Here is a 17,793-nt window from a genome sequence, read left to right on the forward strand (position 1 = left end):
GTGACAAAAATCTCAGTGTTCCAGAAAATAAGAGCATCCTCAAAGCATTAATCTAATTCTAAAGTACATTTAGCATTTAATATATGGGTAATTTTACTACAAGCTAAGGCAAACTGTAATGAAAAATAAACAGGAAAACTTTTTTTATGTTTTTGACTTTAGAAATGTTAAAGCTATATGCATGCTAAGTCGCTTCAGTAGTGTCCAACTCTCCACGACCCCATGGACTGGGGCCTGTCAGGCTCCTCTGTCCAAGGGATTCTCCAGGCAAGAATACTGGAGTGGGCTGCCATGTCCTCCTCCAGGGGATCCTCCCAACCAGGGACTGAACCCGAGTCTCTTATGTCTCCTGCATTGGCAGGCAGATTCTTTATCATTAGAGCCACTTTTATATATTTTAAAAAACCAATGAAAAACAGAGACAGAGAAGCTTTTAAAGAAATCACCTTCTACAGTCTCCTCTGTGATATTTATCTGTCTAGAGTGGGTATTAGTTGTTGGCACATAGCAAATATATCTCTAAATTTGTTAGAAAACTGACTTTTATAAATAAAATGGATTTTAAAAGTTGCTCTGTTCACATACTGTAGCTCTTCTGGCATGCTATCTCATATTTTTATTTATAATGCCAAGTGCTTTCTGAAAACACAACTATGAACAGTGTGGCCAACTATTTAATTATGTTATTGTCCCAGACTTTCAGTTAAACATTTGATTTGATTTTTAAAGAACATCTAGCTTACTTGTCAAAAAGAAGCAGGACTGAAATTTCTGAGTCATAATGGAAGCCATTCATTTAGGCATTTTCTCAAAGTGTAACTAAGAATTCAAATGGGTCTAAAATAACACGTCTATTTTTTCCATAAGGAAAAGGGCTTGAGCACAAATGTACCCTTTTCACTCTACATGTTAGTTTGGGGAACAGACAGTAGAGATTATTCATGAAGGATCGCCTTCACTGGTACACACTGCTTTTGAGTGGAAAGTACATAGCTTTGATGGAGAAGACAGGACAATCCCTTGCTGTCTGTAGGCTCATCTCTCAGAGCTCTTCTTGAACACCCATGCTTGTGGCCACCAACATGAAGTCACTAACTGGTGAGAACTGCAGTGTAATAATTTCTAGGGCCATTTTAGTATTTTCCTGAGAGGTACCACACAGCTGTCATGAATGTATCTAAAAGCGGGTATTTGGAAATTAAAATGCTAGAGTGTATCAAGAATCAGATGCTCCCTCACCACAACCCCACCCACATTTAATTACACACCAATCCAAGACTTGACCCAGAAAACCCACACTGACAGGCTGCATTAACTAAAAATTGGGTTAAGCCGATGTGCTCTTGTGTTCTTCCAGATACAGCTAACGTCTTCTCTATCCGAAGCTCATCTTCTACCTAAAGCCCAGAGAACTTAACTGAAGCTGAATTATTCGAGCACTTTTATTTTCATATTATTTGGTGGCTAACATACACCTCCACAGGTTACCATTCATATTTCTGGTATACATGTTTTTGCTTCTCAACTGGATTACAAGTTCAAGGCTTACACCACTTTATCTGTCTGTTTCAGTACCACACTTTGCATACAGTTGACAACGAATTCATAGCTATCAACTAATCTGAACAGAGATGAGGACAGAGCAAACTTTAAATATGTTTACTGAGATACAAATGACTTGCTGATTGAAGGAAGAACCAGTGATTGTAACCATCAACCATTACCAACAATTCCCTTCATCATTTATGAATGGACATCCAGGAACTAAATGCCACTTCTGTTCTTAAAAACCACCTATCTCTATGCTTTAGCCAGAAATGAACTACATACTTCACAGATTCATTCAGAGTAGAAGTGTCAAAGTAAACTTGTATCTTTTCCCAGAGGGCATATACTTATTTCACTAATACTCATCTAAAATGATATAAAGCATCAGTTTCTCTTTTAAGAAACTATTTTCAAACAAGAGTCAACTGAAGGGCTCACAAAGAGGGTGGACCGATTTTAAATCTTTATAAAAGATTTTTCTCAAGGCTGAAGTGTTTTTCCCAAGGTCAGTAACAGACGTCCTAGATCTGTAATTTCAATCTGGGCGTTGGGGGGGTTGGGGCGGGGACGGTCAGCTATCCCTTTTCAGAGTCTGATAAAAATTATGCACTTTCTTTACAAAAATTCCAAACACAAAACCATTTCATGAAGCCATGGAGCCCAGATAAATAGCACTCACTTTAAGGCTGTTTATTCCACAATATTTCCCAGAAATAGGACCGGAGTGTGCCTTATTGAGTGGTAGCAGCGGGTGGCAGCAGAAAATCACGAATTTGGGGAAAAAATGTTCCTCAGATGAATCTGATGGGCAGCCTGGTGAAGAGCTAATTTTATACAATAATCCTGCTGAAAGGGCCCCATGCAAGAAAAATCTAAACCTACCCTCTCATGACATAGAAGGACACGGCAGCCCAATACCACTCAGCCCAGGCGTGACTGCAAGTTCTTGGGCAACCAGTACCAGACATCAGCTCTCTGACCTCTGGGTCAGAAGACTTTTACATCATGCTCTCACACACAATGTTCCAGAAATATTTGGTTTGGATTATTCAATGCTCTTATGGCATTACTAAAAGCAAATTGTGATTTTAAAGAGAGGTACTGGGACCAGTAAATGGTGTATGATTTGAATTAAGGAAACTAACTAGAAATGATATTTTGTAATGACCTTATTTTCCCTGTTTTTGCTTTGGCTCAGATCTCTGTCTACAAAATTGCTTTCACAGTTACGGGAATGACTTCAAGTTCATAAATTTTTTTCTTTAGCAAACCCAAGATAACTAAGAGTGCAAATATGGAAGCTGATTTAAAAAGCAGTTCTTTTATTTGAGTATGAGAGATGAATTTTCTATAAATCATGTGGCAGGCAGTTAGGTTCCACAGTTATAGATAGTTCTGTTTGTTATTTGCTCAGAGACAGTCACATATTTTTAGAATATTTGTAACTACAAGTCATTTGTCTAGAATATTCTCTCCAGAGGTTAAAAAAATAAAAAAGAAAGAAAAAGTAATCCACTTCTCAAACCGAAACAATCCAGTTAATTCACAGAAAGAATAACCATGTTTTTCCTGAGGTTTCTTAGAAACTTATTTCCTCTTAACCTTTTAATTCCATGAAAGAAAATATTAAATACATTAAAAGTACTTTACAGATCATCTTTGATTACCATCAAATTCAGATGCATCAAAACTGTGACATTATCTCTCAAATTCTGAAAAAATGTCTGTGATGTTTCATGTGAAAAATACATAGGCCATATATGATTCAAATATAAAAAAATGATGTCTCTGAAATACAGAATTGCACCCCTGAACATACCAAACACAAGTGGTTACCCCATGACAGCATGAGGGAGGCTCTCAGTATTTTGTGTTCTTCTGAACTGTTAACTTGTTATAAGCACATACTCCAGTTACAACTTCAAGAAACTGAACAGGAGTGCGAGGCATTATTATCATGCTGTTAAAATAATGCTGTTTTGCATATTAAAAAGTGATACCTTCCAATCTTCAACCCTTGGAAAACTGAAGAGGATTCTCTGGGCTTGGTACTAATATATACCTAGTTTAATTTGGGGCTTCATTTTAAGCTTTGACACAGATTACAGAAGAATCTGAATTGAAAATTTATTCTACTCTTTTTGTGTTTTCTCATTGTTGTAGTAATCTCGATAAAAGTGTTACCTGGAAAGGTGTAATAATGGGGGGCAGGGGAAGGCGACGGCTAGGCAAAATTATGAAGACAAAAATCTGCATTAAACACAAAAGACTATTCATAGCATGTTTGTCTGGCAGTTTGTTCTAGACCTACCTTTCCATTTTTGTAAGTATGGAAAACAGTTAACAGCAAGGACAGCCAGCATTTATACTTTGTACTGCAGACTATTCCAAACGCTTCATTCATACTGATTCACTAAAGATTCATTTCAACCCTGTGAGGGAAGAAAGACAACCTGTCCTAGTGCTGAGAAGGAATTCGAACCCAGAACACCTGGCTTTGGAGCCCAAATGTAAATTCTTTAAACTAAAATACTAGGTTTCCATAAGTGATCATATATAAACAGAAATGTATTCTAGATTGTACATGAGCAATATTCTCTAGTGTTCAGGGTGAACAATAAGCTGGAGTATATTTGACACACTTTCACTCTTCACAGCCTGTAGATGTTGAGATCTCTACTACATCAAGCCGCTTTCATTTTCACCCCACACAACACACACTAGATAATAAAATTTTACTTCTCTAGGTTAAGTTCCCAACCAAATTCCTTCATTAGAACTTTAAAGCAAAATACAAATGTGATGGGAATCACAGAAATACTTTAAAGTTGTTCTTGCATGCTCCAAGAGGGAGCTGCCACTATGATCAAATAAGTGCTATAAAAAATATTTATGTTTTGTTCATGAGTGTTGTAGGTTTCCTGCATTTTAGCTGATTAAGTAGGTGTTCATGTGCAGGGTCAGAGCTAAACAGTGATGTCTGGAATGTCAGGGTGACTGGAAATAGACCAAAAAACACTGCAACACAGCCAGACAAAACCTCCACCCGAGTCTTGATGCTCCGGGTATTGGGCGGATTACACCAACAATACAGCTGAATATTTCTGGCAAGAATGTGAAATAGAAACCCTGGTTTGGGGAGGAGGGAGGAAGCCTGGCAGGAAAACGCTCTCAGAATGGATGATGCGCTGTGCCATCTGTGTCTGGAGGTTTAAGAGTCTCATTTTTGACTTCAACATCTGACATCATGATTTTTAAAAAGTAGTGGAAACAGACATATTATTAGTTACTTAAGACCTTGCTTTAGTTCACACATCATTTTAATCCCTTTACTCTAGCTAAAATGACTCCCTATATATTCATTAGATTCTTGACTCCAAAAGGCAAAAATCCGCTATACATCAGCTGTCACTGTCATGTTCATTTTTCCTTCCACAATAAGCTATCTGTTTCACAGCACAGTTACTAAAAAACGAACATTAATTCAGGTTTTCAGGTGAAACCTCAGAAGATACAAAAATAATCTATTTCGAAAAAAACCGTGAAAAAAAATAATCTATTTCAGTCTATGTTAACCATTGCCTTTTTGGTTCTAGAAGGAAACAAAGAATTTGAAATTTTTGTTAACTTATGTTTAAGTCTCTGCTGCATGTTTTCACATAAAATTAAATTTAATGCACACCATACCAATCATTTAAAGCATTTTAATTCATTTTGTGTGTAGCACTTGGCTAGAGCAGAGAGTGTGTTTTAGTAACTCTGCAAACCTCACACTACTGTTTAGCATGTCAACAAAAGAAACCAGACTGGCACGCTAGCAGCACCACCCCAAGGACAACAAAGGTCCCTGTGCTCACTGTAAGCCAGTGATGAACACACTGACAATCTTATGGGATGGATGCCCTTCGAATGACCGTTTCACAATGAAGTATAAAGAAGGATGACTTTCCTTCCCTAAGTCACATTGGTTCAGGAGAGGTGAAGAGCCAGGAATGGAACTCAGTGGTAGGATGATAACATGCACAATGAGACCCACATGCAACTGACCAGAGAGCTCATTTTAGTGCGGCTCACAGGGACACAGCATACGCCACTGAATCTTCCAGGGTAATTTCTTCATTATAAACTTCAATTTAAAGAAAAGCAAGGGTGAACAGGAATCCCAATGAACAAGGGAAAATATGAGAAAGACAAAAAATGTAATCCTCTAACAAAAGAAACAGTGTTGGAAAGGCCTCCCTTCTCTCAGAGTTCTGGCTCCCTGTCAGAGAGGCCTTCCTGGACCATTCTATCTCCAGCAGTCCCTACCTCTCCACCATCGCTCACTGTTTCTCTAAGTGGAGTTATTTCCTTCATAACATGTATCACTTCCCAACATATTTAAGTATATTTTTATTGCCTGTGTTCCAACTGGAATAATGTAAGCACTAAGAGAACAGGACCCCACATCTATACTTAGAGCAGGAATTTAATCATTATTTGCTGAATTAATGAATTTGCATGAATTGATAGAGTCTCTCTCCCCTAAAAGTTTTAGTTAAAAACACTTCATACCAGTATTTTTTTTATTGATCGTATACAGGTAATTGTGGTTGAAAACAGTGCAAGACTTTTTTTTCAGGCTGCCCTGTGTAAAATCAGCAAGTAAATAACTAAAAGACATCTATCAAACTAGCAGCCTCAGAAGACAGCCCCTAAGCCAGGCAATACTACTTTGCTATTCTTCTTCTAGTCTTAGTCCTCAGCCAGGGGAATGAAACTACCAGATAATGAGAATCAGCAGAGCTGTTTATGGGTTTAGATTCTTGGTTTTCATTCTACCTATTACCACTTTAAAGTTTTCTCCATGGTTCAAAAAATTGGCTCCAGCAGTTAAAAAAAAAAAAATCCCTCCTCGATTTCCACTGTCCCCACCCTCCCTCACTCCTACGTCCTTCAGAAGTGCCACCTACCTGTGACCTTACCCAAGCTGGTTTTCAGGAAGTCAGGGTGCCTGAGCTCTTCAAGGCTTGCAGACTTCATGACAGAGTTGATTGATGATAAGGTGCTGATGAGCTGGGAGTTGAGGGAGCCAATCTGTGAGTGAGGTTCCCCAAAAGCTTCTGCCAGTTCACTGTAGTTCTCAGCCAGCAGTGCCTGCTGTTCCGCCAGCAGCTTCTGGACACGCTCGATGTAGTGATCCAAGCCTGTCTCCATTCCAGACGGTGCCTGGGGCTGGGGGCTCTCCACGAACTCTCCTACAGGCTCGTCCCCAACACCTACACTCCTCCGGCTGCCTGTCGGCCCCACCGTCAGCTGGGGAGGACCACATGCTATGGTCCTCATTTTGAGGCCAACCAGATAGTTGTCGTTAATACTGATCTGCCCCACGCCTGACTCTTTGGTCTTCACAGCTGATGGCCTGTCAAACCCAGCGTTGCCAGAGAGCACCGTCCCCACTCCCATGGACCGCATCTTGGTGGAGCTGACGTCCTTGACCCGGCCTTCTCCCACGGCTACTGTCCGCATCTCCACAGTGTGGGTGCTGGTCTGCTTGTCCACAGTGCTAAGGGAAGTGTTGGTACAGGATTCTGTGAGAGTGGCCACCTCAGTGTTGGTGAACTGGCTCACCTGTTCTAGAACTGTGCTGGTGTGCTGGCTCACAGTCTGAGGCACTGCCATGACGGCAGCTTCCACCTGGCTGATAGCCTCTGTGTTCACGCTTCGGGAGGTGCACTCCTTTGGAGAGCAGACGGTCACATCAACAGAGCAATCTCCACAGCCGATGGAGCGCACCTCTTTGAGATTCAAGTTGGTCCTGAGGAGTGCCAGGTCACTCACGGACTCCTCCGTGTTGCTGCCCGTTTCACAGACACTGATGTCCATACCTATACTCTTGTCACACATTTCCACCGACCGGCCAATACATCTGTCATGCATTTCCACCCTTTCCTTAACAATCCACCAATTCATGGGCAGCTCAGGCCCCACCTCTTTATTCTCATGATCAGGCTGGCAGGAGATGCCTACACTACTTGTCTGCACGCATGTCCCCACACATGTGTCAACCACATCCACGTGACTGCCAGCCATTTGGTCTCTGGTGGGTACCACCACCTCCACCATCTTGCTGAAAACAAGCGGCTGGGCCGTCACGGCTTTATCAACTTTCTTCCTCGAGCCAGCAGCTTGCAGCTCTTGCTTGAGTTTAGTCATCTCCCGGTCATGGGTGGTTTCTTTAAGCTGTACTTCCAGGCGATAGATCTTATCCTTCAAGGCTTCTATGGTCTGCTGCTGCAGCTCAATTTCTTTGTCAGCTTCAGTAGTCACTCCAAGCATGGCTTCTGTCACACTGACCCCAGAATTCCTCGTCTCAGTGACCACGCCTACAGCAGCATCCTTACAGGGCCTGGCACCCCTGCGGTACACGACAATGTTGTTCATGTCCTCATCGGCGCCCACAGCCACAGACCGGAACTCTTGAGGCTGACATTCCCCATTCTCCCTGAGCTCTGAGGAGGCCTCATAGCTGCTGTCCTGGATCTTCTGCTCCAGGGCCTGCATGTCTGCTGTGAGCTGCCGGAATTCCTTTATCCTCTGGGTGCTCTGCTCCACGCTCTCCATTTCTTCCTCCTCATAGTCAATGTATAATTCCCCACCACTCCTCCGGGTCCTGGACAGCTGTTCCAGCTGGGATGCATTCCCAGCACTGTAGGACCGCTTTCTCACACCACAGACATCGTTCTGGGATGCCGCTCTTTGGTTTTTCAGCTGTGAAGCCAGCTGTCTTTTCTCCTCTTGCAGGACAGAGATCTTTACCTGGAGCACAGGGATGGTTCGCACCTGCTCTTCTAGCTCCTTCAGGCGCTTCAGGGCAATGGCCATCTGCTCACGGATGTGCTGCAAGTGCATGGGGCTCACGTTGGTCACTGGAGTAGAGATCCCTGAGCTCAGGGGGCTGTGACGGATGGAGCTCCCCATGGAGGAGGTGGTGGCAGCAGGTGGGGCATAGCCACCATAATCCCCATTGCCTTGGTATCCATTCTGAAGTTGGGGCATGGTGGGATTGTGGTTTCCAGAACCCAGAAAGGAGGAAAGGGAGCTGGTGGAGCCCATGCCTCCAAAACTGGCCAGCCTGGGCCTTCGGAACTCACCAGGTGCCACCTGCATGGTGACTCTCTCCTGCTCGAGTCTTCTCCGGGTCTCCATCAGTGTCTTGGTGACATGAAGGTTGTGCTTTGGGAGTTGTGGTGATGGTGGTGGCAGCTGTCGGCTTTCTGGGATGGTAAGAAAAGTGGGAGAGGTCTCCAGAGGGGCAGGTGGCTTTGAGACTGGGGTTGATGTAACTTGGCTTCGGGCTAGGAGGAATCTGGGGCACTGCCTGTTGTCATCACTGTTGGAGGATGAGAGGGATTCAGTGGAAGTCCACACGCTGTGCTGGCCAGGTGCAGCCCTGGAGTCTGGGCATGGCCCAGATGGCTTCCGCTTCTTCTGGATGTTCACTTTCTTGATGGTGTTTCCTTTCTGTATGTCATCCACGTATTTGAGGAAATCTAAGTCTAGTTGGTAACCATAGGGGGTCTCCACAAAATAAGGATCTTTTTGTTCCCTGTCTTGTTCTCCATTCAGAATATCACCTGCTTTTCCTAAGAGAAAGAGAGGGGAGATTATTATAATGTCATTAACACACACAATGATAAAAACTAGTATTTGTGTATGTTGTAGCACGGTAAGCAAATATGATTTAAGAGTTTACAAATCTATGTTCTAATCCTGAATCTACAACTTAACAAATGGGTGTTAACAAACCTCTCAGAACTTCAGTTCACCTGAGTAAAAATGGAAATACAAGTATTTAAATCATAAGGCTGTTAAAAGAATGTAATGAGAAAATGATTTTTAAGAGCCAGGCACATAAGTCCTTACCAAGTACTTGAGTTTTTTAAAGAATCATTGAAGACTTGAAAGCATTTTCAAGTAGATAATTTCATTTTCTGTCTACAGTCCCTTGAAGTATAGCAGTCACTAAGACGGCTATTTTATAAAGTGTACTCTGAGGCAGAGAAAGTGAGAAGTCTTAAAATAACAGAACACATCAGTGGAGAGCCAGGAAGCCTGGACATGAATTTACCCACCTACTGCTCTTTTGGAAACTACAGTCTTTCTAAACGGTGGCTGAGGTACTGCAGTGCCTGACCACCCCTACAAGATCACAATTTGCCTAGACACCTTCCTTGCAGAGAACGCTGGGGCACATGGGACACTGAGTGACTAACTCCAGCAGCAAGGGGGCAAGAACAGTTTGTGGATAGACTTCAACTCTATTTTGTGGTTTCCTATTTAAAAACAAAACAAACTCTATCCCAACAGAGGAGAAGTAGTTTTTTGTTTTTTGTTTTTTTTCCCTCTTTGACTTCTTCTGGACAAAACATCCACTATTTCAAGAATACCTTGTTTTGTATTTGTGATGGATCCAAATAGATGCAAAGGGAGAATGAAATAAGGGCAAACTTATACTCCAAACACTGGATCATATGGCATTCGATAAACGCCACTTCTGGCTAAACCAAATGGTTAGAAAAGGAAATATGAAACTTTCAAGGCATAGATCTTGCTGCTGACCTGAGCTATGCATTTCAAACTGAAAACCAAAGTTGTTTTTGTTTACATTGTAGGATTAAGCAATGTGTTTTCCTAGAGTCATGATAACAAGATCTGCATCTGAGTGTTATGGGAAGGATCCCAAAGTAGTGACTTAAAATGCAAGCCATCAGTACCCCTACCTCTAGTGTTAGTTGCTCAGTGCTGTCCGACTGTTTGTGACCCCATGGACTGTAGCCCACCAAGCTCCTTTGTCCATGGAATTCTCCAGGCCAGAATACTGGAGTGGGTAGCTACTCCCTTCTCCAGGGGATCTTCCTGACCCAGGGATCCAAGCCTGATCCCCTGCATCACAGGCAGCTTCTTTACCTTCTGAGCCAGGAGGGAAGCCCTATGGCTACTCCTATCCTGGGCATAAAAGCCCACCTACCTGCTGTCAAGGCCCAGGTACTTGCAGCAATTTGGATTGCTGGTATGTGCTTCCCACACTCAGCAGTGCCGAATGTGATACCCCACAGTGTGAATGCTCTGAACAAACCTTTTGCCTACATCTGCCCGCTTCCCTCTAAAATGTTGGAAAGAAAAGTACAAAAAAGAAAACTGCCAGAGACAGGAATAAAAAGTACCCTTCGTATCGTCATTTAAAACGCCATTAACTTGTTCTAGCTGTTAAAATTTCTGAATAAGATTTCAATTCTAAGGCACGTGGATAAGAATTCTGTTGGAAAGAGGTGCTCAGCAGCAAACATTTTCTAACCTAAGGAAGGGTACGCTGACAAGGAGCGCGGCGCCGGAAAACTTGTGCTCCAGCTTAGAGAACGTGTCTTCTTTCTTTCCTTTTTAACTCTACAAGGACAACATGCTCACTCAAAGTATGCAGCCAGACCTGTTTCCAGTGCTGTCTGAAACTCCATAAGCAAAGAAAAACTGCAGGCTTGGGACAGGTAGATTCTAAACTGGGCTGGCCCAGACCCTTGAGGCCAGCGCTCCCTGCTGCCGCCCAGCCGCGGCCGGGGGCTGAGCCCCGGGGGGAGCCCCTGCCGCGCCCCCGCCCGCCGGTCGCACACCTACCGGGCGCCCGCTGCGCTCGCCGGCTGGCCTGCCGCTCTCCAGCTCGCGGGCCCAGGCCCTCCACCCTTCAGAGAAGCAGGGTGGACACCGGGAGACTCGGCGGCGGGCCGGGCTCACACGCCATAGGCCGGGGCCGCACCAATGAGCTCTCGGCGGCCCGGCGACCCCACCCCCGCACACTGAGCGGCTCTGTCCCGCGTTCGCAATGCAAGCAGGAAGCCCGGAGCTTTCGAGAACCTGTGTTCCTCTTGCCAGTTCTGCCAAGAGGCAAAATAAAGCCGGCAGTTTAAACGTCTCCACAGAGACACTCTGTCTCTGTCGCACCGGTCCCTTCCTCGTGAAAGAGTGTGTGTTCTGCTGTGGCAACTAGCGGCCTCGGCTCTGGGCCACCTGAACAAGTCGGGGCACAAAGGGCCCCACTGTTCACGGCGGGGTCTCAGCACCGCCCCCGCGCACGGGTTCCCAGCGCCCGGCTCTGCACACCAGAGTTATCCTTCAACAGTGATCTCCACTGAGCCTTTGCCACGACTGAACGTTTCTTTTGAAAACACTTTTAAAAGACCACCTCGCTTAAACAAACAAACAAACAAAAAAACTATGCTGTACACACATATATAAGTACAGTAACTAGTATAATATTGTAAAGCAACAATACTCCAATTTTAAAAAACAGGAAAAGGAATTTTAAAAAATGTTATCCACAAACCATTTAAAGAAAAAGTCACTCATATCTCACCACCTAGTGGCAATTTTTAGTATTTTGGTATAGCTCTTGTTTTTCTGTTTATGTCTTAAGATAGTTAATTTTCCCACTTGAGTGTTTTCCTTAGGAAAGGTTAATTTTAGTTTATTACTCTTCAAAACTTTTTAAAATGCATTAACGTCAAGGTTTAGAAAACAAAATATGTCACACTTTCCAGAGAAATTCAACCGACTTATCTTTAATTATTTCTGAAGTTCAGGAAAGGTATAGGTCACGCTGAATTATCCCCAGATGAACTTTGGACTTCTAAATCTGGGAACCAAGGGAGGTTAGAATTTAACCGTGTTGAGCTTGATTATTTCCTAATAGTGTTCGATTCAGATTCTCCTGAGGACTTGTAATCCAAATTTCATTCTCTAGCAACTAAAAAGGAAGATGTATTTCTCAAGGTGTCATTTTTCCAAACAATTCTTCACAGTACAAATTATTCTACTCTTAAGTAAAGATACCTAGTGTCATGATTCTTTTATTTTCTGCTTTCCAATCTACCTTTACATACATTGACACAAACAGGTCACTTACAGTGCCCTGATTTCCCAACTTTTTCATGTGTTTGTCTTGTCTCTCTGTACTGGACTGAGAGCAACAAATTTAATTTTTAAAAGCTCCTTCCTTTCTCTCCCTTCCAACCACACATGAATTAACAAGATGCTATGAATAAAGATGTTTTATAATATTTATTGAAGTAATAACTGAATATACAGTATAACTAAGATCTCTGAAAAACATTTAAATACTCTGTAGTCTGAAGTTGCTTGTTCTATATTAGTGTTAACGACATTTCTTATATGATGCTGTTTCAGTATTTATCTTTAGGTTCTGGAATCATGGATGATTTTAATGTTTTTTTCATGGTTTAAAAAAATTTTTTACAGTATATAGGTATTCATCTTTTAAAAATATGATTACAAGTCACTGTTTTGAATATTGAAATAATACATTGGAATGTCTTGAAATAAACTCCAAGATAGCTCATATGGCAGAGGAATGTATGGGGCAGTCATAGCAAAGATAACTAAATGTTCCTCAGTATGTGCTACCTCACCCTTCCACATGAACTGGACTCCCTCTGTTTAATTGGGGAAATATAAACACAGTATTTCCCCAGCTTCTTTCACTGTTAGTATGTCCATAAGCAGATATGTCATGCTACAATCCCCAGACGCCTTCCTTACGAGACACAGGACTAGTTCTTTGACATCTAAAAAGGAAGATGTATTTCTCTTTGTTTCTTCTTCTGTCCTGCTGTCTGGAATGCAGATGTAATGACTGGAACAGTAGCTGCTATTCTGGACTTGAGATCACACTGAGGGATGGAGGAACAAGGTGCTTGAAGGAACCTGTGTCTATAAGAGTTTTGTGGATCAGAGCACTATACTACTCCTGGAAAACTTACCTCCCTCTACACATTTATGTGAATTTATATTTAATTTTGTTTAGCTATTGTTGGCTTGGAGTTCCTGTTACTGAGAGCTAAATTGAACTCTAATGGATATAGTACTCTTTGACCAGTGTTGTCTTCTCCCCCTCACAAAAAGAAAAAAAAAAGAAAATTAGAACCAGATCTTGAAAAGAAAAATGTTTAATAATAAACTGGCGAGATCTTACATTAAAACATTTTCATCACAAAAAAATTGATAAATTCAAGAATAATTAAGGAAGTGTAAAAACAATGTGAAAAAAAAGTCTCTAAATGGGTTATTAAGGAGACTGCTAACTGCCTAAAAAGCCCTTTTGGACTAACAGAGCTTATATGAAGCCAGAAACCACTGGCTGTTATCTGCAACTGGAATCCGGAAAGTAACAGCTTCCAGTTAAACAGTCTGGAATCAGAGGGGTGTCCCTGGTGTTTACAAGAATTTTCTGAATGTCTGGAAATCCAGAGGTAGAGACTGTTCCTGGCACCACCTCTGCCTTCATTATATAGCATTTATTGAAAGCTTAATTAGGTGCAGAAAATGGTCCTATTCAGTGGAAAGAGTAGGAGGAAGGATTTATAAGAAATAAAAGGAGGTACAGTCTAGATGTGAGATAAATGCCAAACACCTGAAACATAACACTAAGTTAGGTCAGTTACAAAAGTATATTATCAATAAGAACAATCTGATGATATATGAAAAAATGATCAATACTGGAGTTAACCAGGAGATGAGTTCTGAAGACAAGGTAAGTGATGACAGAGTAAAACAGAAAGCGGGGCTGATGAGCCAGGGAAGAGCCTAGTAGTACAAGGAAGGAGGAGGCTAGAAGGGGGGTGACCTAGTACAGAAGGGGATACTGCACTGGGTCCTGAAGCAGGGGAATCTCATCACTGAGAGATCGCACACCAGGCCATGTGCTAGGGACTGAAACGATCAACAAGGAGTGTCTTCACAGCTGTGTGTGGATTAGATCGAGGTAGGGAAAGAGATTAAATTCCAGGCGACCAGTTAAAATGTGATAGTACCCAAATGTGATGTGAGGACCAAATTAAAAAAATGACACATATATGTTTACCTTATATGTATAGTTAATGCTGCTGCTGCTGCTAAGTCGCTTCAGTCGTGTCCGACTCTGTGCGACCATAGACAGCAGCCCACCAGGCTCCCCCGTCCCTGGGATTCTCCAGGCAAGAACACTGGAGTGGGTTGGCATTTCCTTCTCTGATTCTCAAAAGACAATTTTAGTAACACCTCTCTCTCTCCCTCCCCCTTTCCTGCCCTTTCCTCTTATTACTATCTTCTAAGTACTGTTGTAGGAGCTGGGGGACACAGAGTGAACAAAGGAGACAGGGCCCCCGTTCTCACAATGCTCACAGTCCAGTGTGGGGGCCAGGGGGAGGGTGCTCAGGGGAGTGTGTGGAAAAAGAAATAAAAGGCAAGGCAGAAGCAAAGTGAAGAGGCAGAACCACCAAAATGTACATTTGTGTGTCAGCCTAAGTGGATGGGCTTATAATAGTGCTCTATGTGGCTCTTCAGGGTTGACCTCCTTCCTAGACACCAAAAGTCAAGAGTCCCTCTTCCATCTTCTATCCCCGAACCCAGTTTGTACAGTTTGCAAACTGGGGAAACCGAACACCAAATGTGACAGCGCCAACTGGAGACAGCTTCCTAAGTCCAGACCAGATCCCCAAGTATTCAGAGAAAAGCTGAGAACACCACACTGATGGTAATTCTCTTTATTTATATATTCACCAGCTATAAAACTAGTGCTCTGTGACAGAGCTAGTGCACAGACTCAAGAACAATTCGAAATGTTCCTTGCAATTTTTCTGCATTAACAAAGTGAAATGGAGATATGGCTATTTCAAAAGTCATCGTTTAGATTCATGAAGTGTTATATGTTTCAACTTTTCAAAGAAGCTAAACTTAATGTCCAAATAATATTTGGTTTGGGAAGACATAAAAAGTAACGCAGTGGCCAGGAGGTAGAAGACTAGAAGGTCAGAAACTAGTCTGGGAGTACTAACCTGCTAGTGGTGTTTCTTAACCGGGGGTGATTTTGCCTCCCCCCCCCCCACCCCCGGAGATATTTGGCAAACTCTAGAGACAATTTTGGTTGTCACAACTAGAAGAAGGGGTGCTGCTGGCGTCTAGTGGGTAGAGGCCAGGATGCTGCTAACATCCTACGACACTCAGGACAGTCCTACCTTCCTCTACAAAGAATTATCTGGTCCAAAAGGTCAGTACAGCCCTCTGAATTTGTGGATACGAAACCTATAGATAGAGACTGTCGACCGTGCTATGTCATTTTATATAAGGGACTGGAGCACCAGTGGTTTTGCTGTTGCTGAGGGTCCTGGAATCAATCTCCTGAGGATACTGAGGGCAGACTGTGCTGTTGAGGCTGACAGTGCCTGTACTAAAGACAGTGAGCAAAACATTCACATATAGCAACTGAAAATCTGACTATATAAGCTGTGTTCTTCAAGTCTTCCATTTTTCAGCAGGACCACAGCATCATGTTTAAGTGACAGGGTAATAAAAATGCCAATTTTGAGCCAGAAACCAGTAAATACTTTTCTGTACACCCTACCACAGTGAGCCATTCTTCACTCTGAGTAAAAAGCACTGGAGCTTTATGAAATAATATGTCCTGGTGGACTTTTAAATGGGCAAAACTTTGATATTATTACTCTATCTATTAATTAGGATACAAAGACTTCTTTGTCCTGGTTTCACCACTGCATACTCTAGGCCCAATTACTGACTAGTGGTGCCATGAGAAATAATTGCACCCATGTGCCAACACTCTTTTATGTTTTTCTTCGGCAGATATTCTACCTGACTATTGAAACTGAAGAACTCTGCTAATTCCTATTACTCTATTGTCCCCTCTCACATGAAGCATGAAGACTTTTGCTTAAAGAGCTGAGTCAGTCCCCAAGAAGCACATAATTAAACACAGATTCTCATACTTAAAAGCAGCAGAGTGCAAGCATCCTGCTGTTTAAAGCAGTCAAAAAGATTCAACATCAGCTGAGGCTGAGAGGCAGGGAAGAAAAGCAGTAGGATCAACTCTGAGATGAACTTGATGAGAGAGAAGTTCTCATGGAGTTAATTACTCAGAGTATGAAAGTAATTGAGTTAGCAAATCAACTCTCCCCGGCACGGAGCAGGGGACGGAGAAGACAGTGATGTGGAACAGGTCCTTCTAGACAGGTTTAACAGGAAAGTTCTGATGACACTGTTCGAATTAAGACTGAGACCCAAGGAGCTTCTCACACCAAAATCTACCGGAAACCCTATCTGTTAGAGAATACACAATGAAAAGCATAACAATGTAAGGGTTCCTTCTGTTTCTTTCCAAGAGTGTATGGCAAATGAGATTTTTCTTTTGCTCTTCCAATTACCAAAGAATTGTTTTTCTATCTGCTTTTTTCCCTTATCCATCCAATCATTCATTCAAATGATAAGCACCTATTAGAAGTCAGGGCTGGTTCTATAAAGCCTGAATTCCTGTTCTGTGAAGTTTATATTACCTACTTGATTTCACCTAGACTTCTTCTTGGGTTGCAGCTGCTTTAAACGGCTACCCAAATATGCTTTGTTCAAATAAAATGACAACATGAAGGAAAGCAAAAGTGGCTGCCAGAAGTTCATGGGAAATAACAGCTCAACATAACTCAGTTTTACAGGCTTGGTTTGTTTATATGACTAAGTTATAATGTGCTGTTGTTTCTTATATCTGGAACTCTTCATTACCGCTTGTGGCTTCTTCCCCTAAATCTTCAGATCTCCTCTCACAGCTGTTCTTATCTCTGCGTTGGTAACCTGTCCCCACACACATTCCACTGTCTCCCGTCACTGCTCCTTTTCATCCTCGTCCCACATTCCAGGTCTACCTGTCCCCACACCCCAGAGACGGAATGTTGACCTAGGGAGGCTGCAACTGCCAGGCTGAAAGATGGGTTTATTCTTTCACTCAGTAAGTATTTATTAAGAACCTACCATGCAGCAAACACTGCTAGGAGTAAATCAACAGGGACAGAGAGCCTACCTGGATAGAACTTGTGAACTCTAGGAAACAAAGGATGCATAAAAAACTAACAACTGTGATAAGTGCTGTGAGACTAAAATCCAGGAGGTATGTGAGGACAGAGCAGGAACCCCCACCTGGGTTGGGAATAGAGAGTGTTCTGCCAGGGTGCTGTATTTGAGGGGTCCACTGGGCTAAGTGTGTGTGTGTGTGGGGGGGGTTGGGGGATATTTGGCTGGGAGACCAAGATGGGAGAAATTCTAGGAGGAGAAAACAGCGTATATGAAACCTGCCACTTTTAGGAACTGAGAAGAACTTTGCATGATAAGGAAAACATGAAATGAGGCAGAGAGGGGACCAAGCCCCCGTCACCC

The 17,793-nt window shown here is 42.6% G+C and overlaps 1 protein-coding gene across 5 annotated transcripts in view; it reads right to left on the reverse strand.

The window, feature by feature from the left end:
• Positions 1–17,793, reverse strand: part of KANK1 (KN motif and ankyrin repeat domains 1) — a 136,141-nt gene that overhangs the window by 20,796 nt on the left and 97,552 nt on the right. For 4 of the 5 annotated variants that reach the window (XM_052644829.1, XM_052644828.1, XM_052644831.1 and 1 more), the window contains exon 3: positions 6,501–9,173. In XM_052644829.1, coding sequence (XP_052500789.1) covers positions 6,501–9,173 — 2,673 coding nt within the window. Of the gene's footprint in view, positions 1–6,500; positions 9,174–11,199; positions 11,254–17,793 lie in introns of those variants that run through there. The other variant, XM_052644832.1, reaches the window with a different exon arrangement.

Source organism: Budorcas taxicolor, chromosome 8 (assembly GCF_023091745.1).
Source record: "Budorcas taxicolor isolate Tak-1 chromosome 8, Takin1.1, whole genome shotgun sequence".
Taxonomy (NCBI): Eukaryota; Metazoa; Chordata; class Mammalia; order Artiodactyla; family Bovidae; genus Budorcas; species Budorcas taxicolor.